The 14,474-nt window shown below is 35.6% G+C and overlaps 1 protein-coding gene across 1 annotated transcript in view; it reads right to left on the reverse strand.

Moving 5' to 3' along the window:
* The window catches only part of LOC148278107 (filamin-C-like), a 99,218-nt gene that overhangs the window by 59,961 nt on the left and 24,783 nt on the right, over positions 1–14,474 (reverse strand). Inside the window, 4 exon segments of the mRNA XM_088231888.1 lie at positions 1,228–1,301; positions 3,424–3,544; positions 9,573–9,698; positions 14,217–14,377. Coding sequence (XP_088088014.1) covers positions 1,228–1,301; positions 3,424–3,544; positions 9,573–9,698; positions 14,217–14,354 — 459 coding nt within the window. The 5' untranslated portion in view covers positions 14,355–14,377.

The raw sequence follows: 14,474 nt of genomic DNA on the forward strand, positions 1-14,474 counted from the left end.
TTGTTGAATCAGCAGTGTCTATTATTATACATAATATATTGGTATTTGCACGGATGTTGGAGTACTTGGAGCTGGCCGATGCAGAGGTGCCGAATAGCCTGCGACAATGCTTGCTTCTTGGCTCAATATCTGCAAAGTACTTATGTTTTGTGCTTACCGTATTCAGAGCGGAAGACGCACTTTTTTACTCTAAAAATTCAACCAAAAATTCTAACCTACAAATTTCAAGGTTTTTTTTGAGAACAAATAGTAGGTACGGTAAACAAAAGTTGCTGACAGAGTTGCCGCAACTCGCTGACCAGACAAATTTTAAAATTTCACAACAGCTTGTCAACTTGACTCAAATTTATTGTTCCTAGAATTGTAGAGAACACAACACAATAGGTGAGGTGAAATTCTGACTAAAGCAATATTACGAAATTCGAAACAATCGAACAAAACTTAATTGTTCCATATTCAAATAATTTATTAGGAGTTAACATAAGTTGTCCTTTTTGTTCCAAATAAAAAGAACAAGAGGACACAACTAAAAAAAGTGCAACAAATTAGTCAATAATTCATATCATCTTCCACTGTACACGGCGCAAACATTGCGAGCAGTTCGGCAGCTTTATTCCCTCGATTGAATACGAACAGAAACGATATGAAAGCTTAAAAATAAATTCAAAAATGTTTTGAGTATGTCCAAATGCTTGCAGACTGGCTGGATTTTCTCCCTAGGGAGATGTTCATATTTAAATTGGTTGCAAAAAAGAGGGAAAACATATCTGAGAAGGGAATATGGGAGTCTAGGCATTTACAGAGCTTATGACCTGTCATTGGCTGGTTTAAGTGGCCACTTTACACACTGTGTAACATTAACCATTCTGCCTATGTTTTAAAATCCACATCTCCTCAACTCTTCCATCTGTTGACTTTTGTGAAGTAAAAGAGCAGAAACCTTTATCACGTGGCTGAGATTCATCCGGCTGAACCAATTCACCTACTAGGCAACGCATGAAAACAAATTTTTATACTTCTTCTTTTACCAGGTAGTTAATTTAACAATGTTTTGAGTATGGATGTTAAAACATAGGCAGAATGGTGAATGTTATACATTTTGTAAAGTGGCCACTTAAACCAGCCAATGACAGGTCATAAGCTCTGTAAATGCCTAGACTCCCATATTTCCTTCTCAGAAATGTTTTCCTTCTCTGTTGCAACAAATTTAAAATAAAAATAAATTACCTGAACATGATTCGGAACTTCTCCTTCATTGATTGAAATTTCTAATTGCCCCTCTCCAGCTGCACTTGCATCCACTGAAAAAATAAACAAATAAATAACAGATGCATTTTTTCATCGATTGAAATAAAATACAAATTAAAGCTAGGACCAAAAATTGAATAATAATTACTACCTTAAGAAGAGATCTGGTCTATCTCAGTGATGGTTAAAATCTAGAAAGACTTACACCAAAAAAGTCCAGATCTTGTCTCGAGTTTACAATGCGACACAATCGGGACATTGGTGCATGCAAGCCATCGTTTGCGCTGTGCTGATCAAGGAACAGCGCATCATTATTTCGCAACTGGCAGATCGGAACATTGAATGCCACTTGTTCCAGTAACGATGGTACATCAATTAAGCCATTTAATAAATTAAACATAAATATAGAGTCAATGTTATTTCTACGGTTTTGTAGACTTGAGATTTATAACATTGACTCCATTTCTCCGTAAGTGTGGTCTCCCCTCTCGAGGCCGATCATCCATGCTACTTTTCTTAGCAGACGATGTTGCACCGATTTGATATGATTTATCCGGCCTACATAGAAGGTAGACCAGCTCACGGAGGCATATTTTAAAAGAGGACGGACAAGTGACCAATAGAGCGCTTTAACTGGGAACATATTAGTAAAGTCACTCGATGTCCTGCTAACAAAACCGAAGAGTTGAAATGACTTATTGGTCATAGTATCAATATGTTCGTTAAAGGGAAGTTTACAGTCCATGATAACTCCGAGGTCCTTAATAGACTTGACTACATCTAAATTGATATTTTCAATTTTGTAATCAAAGCAGATAGGTTTTTTAAGTCTATAAAAACATTATTTTACATTTTTTTATATTTAATTCTAGGTTGCTGGCTTTGCTTGTTAAGCTTCTATTTTGGAGGCTTGTCAGCAGGCGAGAAAGAGAGGACATGCAGATAAGTTATGAAAAATAAATTATAACAATCAGACTAATTGAGAAAAAATTATTACTGTTTTTTTTATTGTAACTGGCTATTTTAGGCGAACAAAGGCAACCGCTCCTGGCTCTTGCTAGAGCATATAGGACATGCTCGACGGATGCACTCCAAGTTCTAACGGGCTCGTCCCTTTTGGATCTAGAGGTCTGGCGACGATCCACGAATTTTCACCTAAAGTGAAAGCGTTCCTCTGTTATTGGTGGCGTCTGTCTACTTCCAACTGAAGGAATGTCTCAATCAGATATAAAAAATGTCTTTAAATGCTCTTCTTGATGCTTATCAATCAGGAGGAATCTTACCCTTCAGGGAGGGTTGCCTTTCTTTTCTTTCCTTCAATCTGTCAGCGCTTAAAACATTCTTGGGTGATCCCCAATTACTGGGCTATGCAGTTTTTATCAGGTCATGGTAAATTGAATGAAAAATTATTTATTTGGAATATTGTTGATTCCCCTTCGTGCTGCAGCGGATATCTTAATCAATACAGGCAGTCAATCACGGCCAGGTGCCGTGGTGCAGTTGGTTAGAAGGCCAACTGTGAAACTGGCGTCGCGGGTTCGATTCCCGCCAGTTGCAAGAAAAAAATCCAAGAAAGATTTTTTCTCAATTGTATTGTGGTGTATTTTTTATTACCTGCTTCTATATCCCCTCTATCCCCCCTGCTGATAAGCTTCTAAATAGAGGGTTAGCGGGTTATTCCTTTAAAAAAAAAAACTTTTGAATACATTCTGTGGTCTTGTCCCTTTTCCCTTCTCTATGATGGAGCTTCTCGCTACTATCCGTGGCCCTGTTATAGATTCTTTCAGATATACAGATCTGGTGTGGCTTTCAAAAAGAATTTAAAGGCTTTTGAAAAGTTTTGTAATCATTTCAGAGAATTGATCAGGTCCAATCGATTTAATCCCAGTTCAAGAATTCGCCTCCCCCTTTTCGTCAATCTATTGAACTGCATATAATATACATCTGGATGCACAATGCCAAGACCACGAAATTACTGAGAGCTCCATCGGGCAGCGATTATCGTTCGGCAACTAACATTTCTTTTTCTTGTATGTGGGCACCGCCAAGAAATCTGTCCTCAGGTGCGGTGTGTGGTAATGTGGTGCGCAAGCTGTTAGTGGTGGTAATCGAACCCGCGATGCCAGTTTCACCCCCCGATTGTAATCACCTCCCATGTATAGATTAACAATTTACCTCTAAATTGACATGGCTGTCCTACAATGCCACTGCTGACGTCACTGACTTGAATGAGGCTAGAGTCGTACACCTTCGCTACCAATGGTCCGGCTGTGAGTTTGTTCCCTCCAATGGACACCTAGAACATGATAAAAAAACATATAATTTCACAATCAAAGGGGCATGAGCATTGTAACGAGGAGATTAGCGAAGACATCAATCGAGTTCGTAATCCATTTAGTTTGTATTTATTCATATTTTTCTCTTACAAACTACAATTAATAATAAAAATGATGTGCCCTCACTGGGTGTGCCCTCACTGTGCCCTCACTGGGGTATGTTGCCCGTGCCGAGGACACTTAACAATATATATTTTTGAAATATTTTTACATTTGAGAATAAACAAAAAGACTAACTTAATAAACAGAGATAATTAACAAAATATTCAGACAGTTTTAAACACTACGTATTTATGTTTATAATTAATTTATGTACATCTATATTATTTATATTACAAAACGCACAATGAATATAACAAAAACCTAACATAAGCTATACACTTGTGGAGTAGTTGATTCAATATTGGTTTGGGCGAATGAGACAATCCATTGTACTTCTACTTAGCTCCACTATCCATTTTTTTATAGCCTTTTCAAACACTTTCTCCTTAATAATTGTTTTAATAGATAGTGGAAGTAGGTTATAGATTTTAATTGAATAATACTCAAAATCCCTTTTTCCGAAAGTGGTACTAGTTTGTATTTGTTTAAGTTGTCTTTGTGTTGAGAATCTAGTGATAAAATGTCAACGTTTGGAACTCTAAGAAAAAAAACCGTAAGAGGTAAACGTCTTGTGGTGTTTTGGTTAGTGGCCACCATTTTAATTATACTAATAAAGTTAATCAGTAAATCTATGCAACGGTTACAAGCCGTAAAATAAAACATCAAGAATTCGAAACAAACGCAATGAAATCAATAAATTTATTTGGCAGAAATCGTATCAGGTTACATTAAATTTTACCTCAAAATTGAAAAATATTTTGTCTTAAAAAGAATACACAGATATATTTATTATTTATTTAGCTCTCATAAATCATTAAAAAAAAATTGCGAGGTAAATATTTTAATAATAATACAAATGTGGAGAGAGTTATCTTAAAATGGATTATATTTTATCTAATGGGCCTGCCACACACTCGACGAGTGGCATGGGAAGTAGCGAGGAAAGAAGGCAGAGACGCAGTGCGGCAAAATTACTCGTCACGCCGCACGTCATGCTCCTCGTCGTGCCCGCCGCTCCCTATTTTGTCGGTTTTTTGAGCGCGAGTCAAAGGACCGGCAATATGAGCGCGAGTGGCTGGCTACATAATCGCGCGGTCGCAGTACGCATCGAGCGCTCACACAAGACGTACGCGTCATTTTTTTTAATGATGTATATTTCTTTGTATGACATTGATATAATTAGCTATACTAAAGATGCATAGCGTGCACGCTGCCACAGTTTCATCGTCCATTGTGTAGAAGGACAAATGACAAGATTTGTCCTTCTATACAATGGACGATGAAATATACAAATGGGGAGGCTATATTACGACATCACATGAGCAACATAGAGTAACAAGTAAAAAGGGTAAACAAGTCTTTTAAAATATTCAATTGATGTTCCACCTTTTTTGATTTTAACATTTATTTAAGTGTCTGATATTACAGTTTTAGCTTATGGGGATTAAATTACCTTAATTAGCGTTGAATAACACGATAATAAGGCTCAAATTCCTGTGCGCGAGTACAAGGACAGATGCAATCACTCAATTCTAGAGATTTACGATTAAATATTGTTTAGTAAATAACAGCATTTATCGATATTATTCCTGGCCGATTACCTTTCTTACCCATCCTTCCCTTGACCAATCCTTATGGTACCTACCTACCACCTACTACCCACATCAAGATATAAGAAATACACAATTAGAGGATTTGGATTTGTAACAAAATAAAGACCAAGGTTCGTAGGTTTTCACGGCCTTCAGAATATAGATAGTGTTTTTCTGGGTTATTATGCCGTGTTTGTGGGCTTTGTATTGCCGACGTTTCGGAGCACATTGCAGTGTCCATCTTCAGGGCTGAATGTATGAGTGTAGTTTTTAGTGTGTTTAATTGTGAGGAATTTGTACCGTGTCGCAGTCGGGCAATGTATGTGGTTAAGTGTGTGGAGTTTGTACCGTGGGCTTTGGAAGCACCGGGTACCATGAGGTTCGTAGTCGTAACCCATCATCCCTGTTTATGTTATTAGGATGCTTGTATATTTCTATGGCTTCCTTTATTAAACGGGCTTGATGATTTTTGGGCTTTCCAAGGACATTTGGCTCAAATGAGAAATTATGCCCTGTTTCTATGTAGTGCTCTGCAAGAGCTGATTTATCCGGGTAGCCCAACTTGCATGCACTCTTGTGCTCTTTTATTCTTGTCATTATGTTTCAGGCAGTCTGCCCTATGTAGACTGTTTCACAGCTTTTGCAATTTAATTTATATACTCCATCTGTTTCAAGTGGGTCCCGATCTTTTACTGATTTTAGTAAGTTTCTTACTTTTGAGGTCGTACCGAACACTGTCCTTATGTCCCGTTTCTTAAGCGTTTTTGCGATTCTATCCGTGACATTTTTGACATAGGGAAGGAACGCTATTCTTTTATCCGTATTAGCATCATCCATCTTGGAAATATTCTTTGGATTTGTTACCGACATTATTCTTCTTTTTATATCCTTCTTTTCATAGCCATTACTTTCTAATACTTTTGTCAGTATATTCAATTCCTCTTCTAGGTTACTTTCTTCACAAATACGTGTTGCCCTTCTGGCCAGCGTGTTTATGATGCCTAATTTTTGAGATGGGTGGTGATGTGAGGTAGCATGGAGATACCGGTTTGTATGTGTGGGTTTTCTATACACCGTATGTCCCAGTCTGCCATCTTCCTTTCTGCTTAATTTGACGTCTAGAAAAGATAGGCTTTTGTCCTCCTCTACTTCCATAGTAAACTGTATTGCCGGGTGGAGATTATTTAGGTGGTCTAAAAACACTGTTAATCTTTCTGCACCATGATTCCAAATGACAAATACGTCATCTACGTATCGAAGCCATACTTTAGGTGCATATGGAGCTGTGTCCAAGGCCGTTTCTTCAAATGTCTCCATGAAAAAGTTTGCTAGAACCGGCGATAAAGGATTGCCCATAGCCACTCCTTCTAACTGTTTAAAAATTTCATTTTCAAAAGAAAAGTATCCATTTGTTAAGCAGTACTCAAATAAAGCGCACATGTCTTCACTAAAAATCTCTCTTATAAGTACCATTGCGTCATTCAGGGGCACATTCGTGAAAAGTGACACTACGTCAAAACTGACTAATATATCATCCTTCTCAACTTTTAGCTCCTTTATTGTATCCACGAAATGTGAAGAATCTCTGACAAATGAAGTGGTTTTTCCCGTGTGTTTTTGAAGGAGACTTGCCAAGTATTGTGAGAGTTTGTATGTAGGAGCACCTATAGTGCTTACTATTGGCCTCAAAGGAGTGCCTTCTTTGTGTATTTTTGGTAGTCCGTATAGTGCTGGAGTTTTCGGAGCTTGTGTAAATATCTTCCAATGTAAGTCTTTAGGAATATTAGATTTCCTCACTAACTCCCTTATTCCTTTATCAATCTTATTGGTGGGATTTTTTCTTTAGTTTTTCATATGTCTTGCTTTTTAATAGCTCACGCATCTTGTCAGAATATGTTTTTTGATCCAATACCACGGTTGCGTTTCCTTTGTCGGCTGGTAGAATTAAAATATCTTTATTGTCCCTTAGTTCTTTTAAGGCTATGCGTTCCTGTTTGGATATGTTAGATGGTGGTAATTTAGTTTTTCTTAATATCAGGCAAGTATCTTGTCGGATTTCTTCCGCAACTGCAATAGGGATCTTCTTACTTAGTGCCGCCTCAACTCCACATATTATGTCCTCAACCGGGATGGTCTTAGGCGTAACTGCAAAGTTGAGTCCTTTACTGAGTACCGATATTGCATCTTTGCTCAGAGTTTGGCTAGATAGATTCATCACCACTTTCTGTGGATCCAGTTGAATTGTCTTTTCTTTCTTTCTCTTTTCCATTTCTTGGAATTTCTTTTTCTGTTTCTTCTCTACTGCTAGTTTACTTCTTTCAGCTTGGGTATGGGTTATGTCTTCAATCTTCATCCACCTAAATAATCTCCACCCGGCAATACAGTTTACTATGGAAGTAGAGGAGGACAAAAGCCTATCTTTTCTAGACGTCAAATTAAGCAGAAAGGAAGATGGCAGACTGGGACATACGGTGTATAGAAAACCCACACATACAAACCGGTATCTCCATGCTACCTCACATCACCACCCATCTCAAAAATTAGGCATCATAAACACGCTGGCCAGAAGGGCAACACGTATTTGTGAAGAAAGTAACCTAGAAGAGGAATTGAATATACTGACAAAAGTATTAGAAAGTAATGGCTATGAAAAGAAGGATATAAAAAGAAGAATAATGTCGGTAACAAATCCAAAGAATATTTCCAAGATGGATGATGCTAATACGGATAAAAGAATAGCGTTCCTTCCCTATGTCAAAAATGTCACGGATAGAATCGCAAAAACGCTTAAGAAACGGGACATAAGGACAGTGTTCGGTACGACCTCAAAAGTAAGAAACTTACTAAAATCAGTAAAAGATCGGGACCCACTTGAAACAGATGGAGTATATAAATTAAATTGCAAAAGCTGTGAAACAGTCTACATAGGGCAGACTGCCAGAAACATAATGACAAGAATAAAAGAGCACAAGAGTGCATGCAAGTTGGGCTACCCGGATAAATCAGCTCTTGCAGAGCACTACATAGAAACAGGGCATAATTTCTCATTTGAGCCAAATGTCCTTGGAAAGCCCAAAAATCATCAAGCCCGTTTAATAAAGGAAGCCATAGAAATATACAAGCATCCTAATAACATAAACAGGGATGATGGGTTACGACTACGAACCTCATGGTACCCGGTGCTTCCAAAGCCCACGGTACAAACTCCACACACTTAACCACATACATTGCCCGACTGCGACACGGTACAAATTCCTCACAATTAAACACACTAAAAACTACACTCATACATTCAGCCCTGAAGATGGACACTGCAATGTGCTCCGAAACGTCGGCAATACAAAGCCCACAAACACGGCATAATAACCCAGAAAAACACTATCTATAAAATAAAGACCATTGTTGACATTACATTAGATTGCATGAAAAATCTTGGATTTGTCACGCGTCGTTGTTAAAGTTATCATAAATCGTTACATAATGAGGAATTCCACTGTTTTCTATTTTTTTTTCTATTAGCGTACTATTTAACTAAGCAAATATATATATATATATATATTTTATTTTTTTGTGCGTTATTTACAAAGATATGATTTTTTAAAGTTACATTTATCAAATACCGCGCCAAATGACTGTAATCAGTGTGTCACTTTTCACTAGTGACGTCATGAAACGGTTGGCGTTCTTACTTTCACTGACCTGACAAGAATCTATGGAATATTACTTTGATTACTTCATTTAGTTGATCGTAATTTGCTCATTTCTATGTAATGGTTGTTTTTACGAACGTTTCGATTTAGAAAAACCTAGAAAGTTAACATAATCTCTGGTTGAAATGTCAAATTATACAAATTATACTCTTTTTTTCTATGGTCAAAACGTTCCTTACAAGGTGCGGGGGCTTTAAACCGGAAACCGGAAATGCTACACGTAGATATAAGGAGTGATGTCATTATTTACGATTTTAAAATGAATACTATTTTTAACATTTTTTATTTATTTTTGCGTGCGTTTTTGAGATATTTCATCCTACTCCAAAATTTTTAAATATTCACACGAAAACATTTTAAAAATTTTATTCCGGGTTGGGCTGGGATTCCTCATTCAAAGTCCATTTCATCATCCAGTGCGTTAAATTGAAGAACAACCTCATCGTATCAAAGGTAGGTCCATTTCCGAGTTCCTTTCCTTTTTTCAAATATTTACAACCTTTTACAAAACAGAATGAAATTATAGTTTTGCTTAATTCCGCTTTTCGTTAACAAATATAGATACATAAAACAAATGTTCTGACCTCTATAATGTGTGTGCCGACTTCCTCAGGCAAGAACTCAATGCGGAAGGCCCCAGTTTGGCTAGTGACCTCAGACACCCGAGCTGGAACTAATCTCTTGGAAGGTGCAATGACAGTCACACCAATCTGAATAAAAAACATAATACATTATTTATTATACCATAAAATATGGTACAAATATAATTATTATTAAAGGTACTTAGGATCATAGAATTAAAATAGTCCAGAAATTGCGTACGCGCATCAAACCGAAGCCGACTAAACTACTCATTTTTTAATTATTTAAATTGAAAACACACTATACATAATTTTACGTAATATTCCCAAGGAGTTTTTAGCAGATAACAATATTTATTTACAAACGTTTTTTATATTTTAAACTATGATTTTTTTTTAAAAGCAGAATAAAAATTATGATACACTATAAATTAAAAGGATGAGAAAAAGTTTATAAATTCAAAATGATATATGCATAATACAATATGTAAAAGAAAAATTAAAAATTACATGAATGTATATAGTATACAGGCTGAACGAGTACGATAGTGCAAATGTTAAAAAAATACAAGAATGAAAAAGTTTTTAAAATTAACAAGTGAAATGAGACCGGAAACATACAAAAGTTGAAGTAAACGAAAGTCCTGAAAGAAAGTGGAATTAAATGCAGAAAACTTTCTCCTGCGCGATTATCAAAAATATTTACTTATAACTAATGTTTAATTCATTACGATGGAATTCCCCCGAAATCTCTTAAATAGCATTTGAGATGGTCGATTTGCGATTTTCAACTTCACGATCGGAAAACAAACCAGTGCCCCGATTAAAATGGGAAGTTTACAATTATCTTCAATTTTATCTACAAAGTAAAATTAAGTTTTCTGTATGAAAAGCAGAATATGCACACATTTTTATATTTTCTCTCTATCTGTTGTATGCACCATGATTTGGTCGGACTATCTTTGTCCCTCAGGTGTTTTTGAGAGGCAGCTGCACACATCTCCACTAAATAAATAAATAAGCCAAGACGTTCATAATATTCCCTTTCCAATATTTTTCCCTCATATATATAACGGACCGCGCATGGTATATAGTATATATATATATATTTATATTGTTGCAATCAATTTCTTTTCATGTTCCCAACCGTGTCACCAGAAGTCAAAATCATATTATTTATTGTTTCAGCATTTACTTTGTGGAAAGACATTTTGAATTTATTTCAAATAAAACACTTTGTAAATTTACCACACAAGAGTTTATTACATTAAATACACGACTAGTTTCGAAATACGAAATACGAATACACGAAAATTAAACTCTTACATTCGGTTATAAATAAAGGAATCACAATGAACAACTTAGAAAATATTGAAATTCAAAAAAAATTAAATTCAGAAAAAACTTTAATTAATAATATTATATTCCAAAATTCGTCACCCCTGCTTTCAATATTTCAAACAACCCATCCCCCACCCCACCCCATCCCCTCCACCTCAAAAAAAACGGAAAGGAAAACCCCATCCCCTCCACCTCACATTACCTTTCCCCTTCCACCCAACACTATCAGTACCTAATATTAATCTGTGTGTGTATTTTAGTTTAGTTTATATTTACACCTGAGGATGGGTAATACTGATTACCCGAAACTAGTCGTGTATTTAATGTAATAAACTCTTGTGTGGTAAATTTACAAAGTGTTTTATTTTAAATAAAGTCAAAATCATTGTTATTTAGTCGCATATTCTTGGTATTGTAGTTTGTTGACGCGTTGTATTGACAATGTGACTGTGAAACGTTAATGATGTATCAAATGTCACTCCCAGGTTTTAAACGTGTTAAATTATAGGTTACCGATGAAGATACTTTGAATGTTCATGCAAATATACTCATTTTCGTACACAAATATCGATTTTTCTTTATAGACAGTAGAAGATTACTTTGTTAAGGCTGTGGTCTGGTAAAACGCACGCAAAATGATGAAACCATACGATTTTACCATTTTAAAACGAATGTTTTTTTTAATTCGCGCAATAATAAAAAAATAAAAAACATAAATTAGATCAAAACATTATTTTTTAAAAGTATTTCTATAAAAAAATATACTTAAAAGTTTTATGCAACTAAAATATAATTACTTTTAGACCGGCAGATTATGCCATTCCAAATTTAGACTAAACTTAGGTATCTGGGTTTTCATATAAAGACCAAGTATTGAACTAAAATTTCCTGTAATATTTTGAAGATAATAAATTAAACATGAAAGCGGCCGAAGCGAAATCTTAATTTTTTGTTATTGAAAAGAAATAAAAGTATTTTTAATAACATACATTTTTGTGTTATTTTCCTTTATTTCTACGTAAAATTATGCCTTCGGTATTTTTTTATCGAGATTCGTTTTTATGAGATTTGATTTCGATTTTACTTTATAGTAAAATAACGTCGAATTTTCTATACGAAAATGTTCGCATATTTATGTTTTTTCGAGATTCGATTTAGATTTTACTTTATAGTAAAATAACGTCGAGTTTTCTGCACGAAAATGTACATTTTTAAATTGAATTAAAACATGTTCAATTGCATGTTACTGACGAAGATCCTTGAAAATTTTAAACAAATATTCGTATTTCCAAATAAAAAATCGATTTTTCTTGATAAACGATTAAAGATAACTATCTTAACTTATCATTTAAATCATGGCCATGGGCTCCGATTATAATGGGAGGTATCTTCAACAACCTAAAAAAAAACGAATTTTCCATAAGAAAATGCGTAAACGTACATAAACAATTTAAGTAGCTACGTCGGTAAGCTGTAATTATTTTTTAAAAATAAATATATATGAATATTAAATATTACACAAAGAAAATTTTATTATTCGTTATAGACCACTAGCGCGACGGCTGTGGGAGGAGACAATTTTATATCAACATTTATTTAGATTTTTTAGATCTTGAAGTTAACATTTAAATTCGGAATTATTTCTCTAATTATAGCTCAAGAAAGGGGGAAAAATAATCTTTTGGATTTTTAGGAATAATTTATGCTATAATAACTATTGGTCTATTAGGATTTATTGTATGGGCACATCATATATTTAAAGTAGGTATAGATGTAGATACCCGAGCTTATTTCACAGTGATTTGTGATTGAGCTACTGGGTTCTCATATTATAATCATTTTCATCACCCGAGCTCAAGCCGGACGCGGATTGTTAATAAACGCGTAGCGGACAAGACAGAGTATGCAAAGCCGCTCCGACTTGTGCAGGTCGTGATTACGAAAGGATTTACAATTGAACACGAGAAGCTGACTCCAGTTTTATGGGCGAGTCGTGATTTTGCCGGTAGATCTTAAAAAGTACAAGATTCAGTACCTACTCTATTAAATTAAGTGAGTTGTGTAAAATCAAAACCAGCAATCTAACTTTTTTACTAATTTGCGGTAAACAAGATTTTTTTAACGCTTTAATCAGTTAGTAAAATTATTGCATGTGTATTGAATTACATAAGTAAGAGATTTCTTAATATATTCTATTCATCTTCGAATAGATTCAGTTTTCGTTAAAACAATAATTAATTATAGTTTTTTTCTGATTGCTGTTTGATACTGAATTTCAAACTTTGCTGAATATGATTCTAACCGAATGTTAGATTGCTGCTTTTGATTATTTCCAAGTTCGAATTTAATAGGGTTGTGTAAATTAAAACATCAAATTTTTAAATTTATTTCAACAGAGAGGGAAAAAGTTTTCGAGAAGAAATTTGGAAGTCTAGGCATTTACAGGGCTTATGACCTGTCATTGGCTGGTTTAAGTGGCCACTTTACACACTGTGTAACATTCACCATTCTGCCCATGTTTGAACATCCACATTTCCTCAACTCTTCCATCTGTTGACTTTTGTGAAGTGAAAGAGCTGAAACCTTTATCATAGAGGGCAGAATGGTGAATGTTACACAGTGTGTAAAGTGGCCACTTAAACCAGCCAATGACAGGTCATAAGCCCTGTAAATGCCTAGACTTCCAAATTTCTTCTCGAAAACTTTTTCCCTCTCTGTTGAAATAAATTTAAATATGAACAACTCCCTAGGGAGGAAATCCAGCCAGTCTGCAAGCATTTGGACATAATCAAACATCATCAAATTTTTTGTTACAATCTACCGTAAATATTTTACTAAATGTTATTAAATATTTGTATATAACCACTTACCGACTTTTCTATGTCTACCGGTTTCGAGACGTACCCGTCTCTTCGTCAGGACACCAATTAAACTAACATGCAAACCAACATGCAAACCAACATGCAAAACCCACTATACACCTTCATCATAGTTGTTGCACAAAAATATAAAACAGACACGACATGCATTTTAATAAGCCCACGCACTGATTAGGACAAACATGCACTGATTAAACTATGAAAAAATTCTCTTGTTTGAGAATTAATGAAAACTCGCCTTCAGCATAACCCGTCTTTTGAGTTTTTTAGGGTCTACTAAACACTAACACTACGAAAACCTTGATACAAATCCTAACATGACCCAATCACACCCCGCGAAATTACCCTTTCAATCATTAAAAAAAAAAATAGCAGGGGTCATAACTTAGTTCCCTGCGGAATTCCACGACCCACAACATTCACTCACCTCTCCTTTGGTAAACGTGCCGCTGCCAGGGGCCGCCAGCACCTCGAACACCGCCGGCTCTCTGGCGGGCACCAGGCGCGTGCCCTCTCCCAGCACGGCGCCGCCCCCGCCAGCGCCCCCGCCGCCTGCGCCGGACATCACCTGAACCTCCCAAGGAGAACCTATAACAAGAGAAGATATTTTGTTTTTATTGTAAATCTTTTTGTTCCGTTTCCTCGCTGTCTCCTTCCAAACTCCGGACCTTATTCTTATTCTGAA

This window comes from Micrasema longulum, unplaced genomic scaffold (assembly GCF_059751315.1).
Source record: "Micrasema longulum isolate JH-2025_06_02 unplaced genomic scaffold, ASM5975131v1 h1tg000928l, whole genome shotgun sequence".
Taxonomy (NCBI): domain Eukaryota; kingdom Metazoa; phylum Arthropoda; class Insecta; order Trichoptera; family Brachycentridae; genus Micrasema; species Micrasema longulum.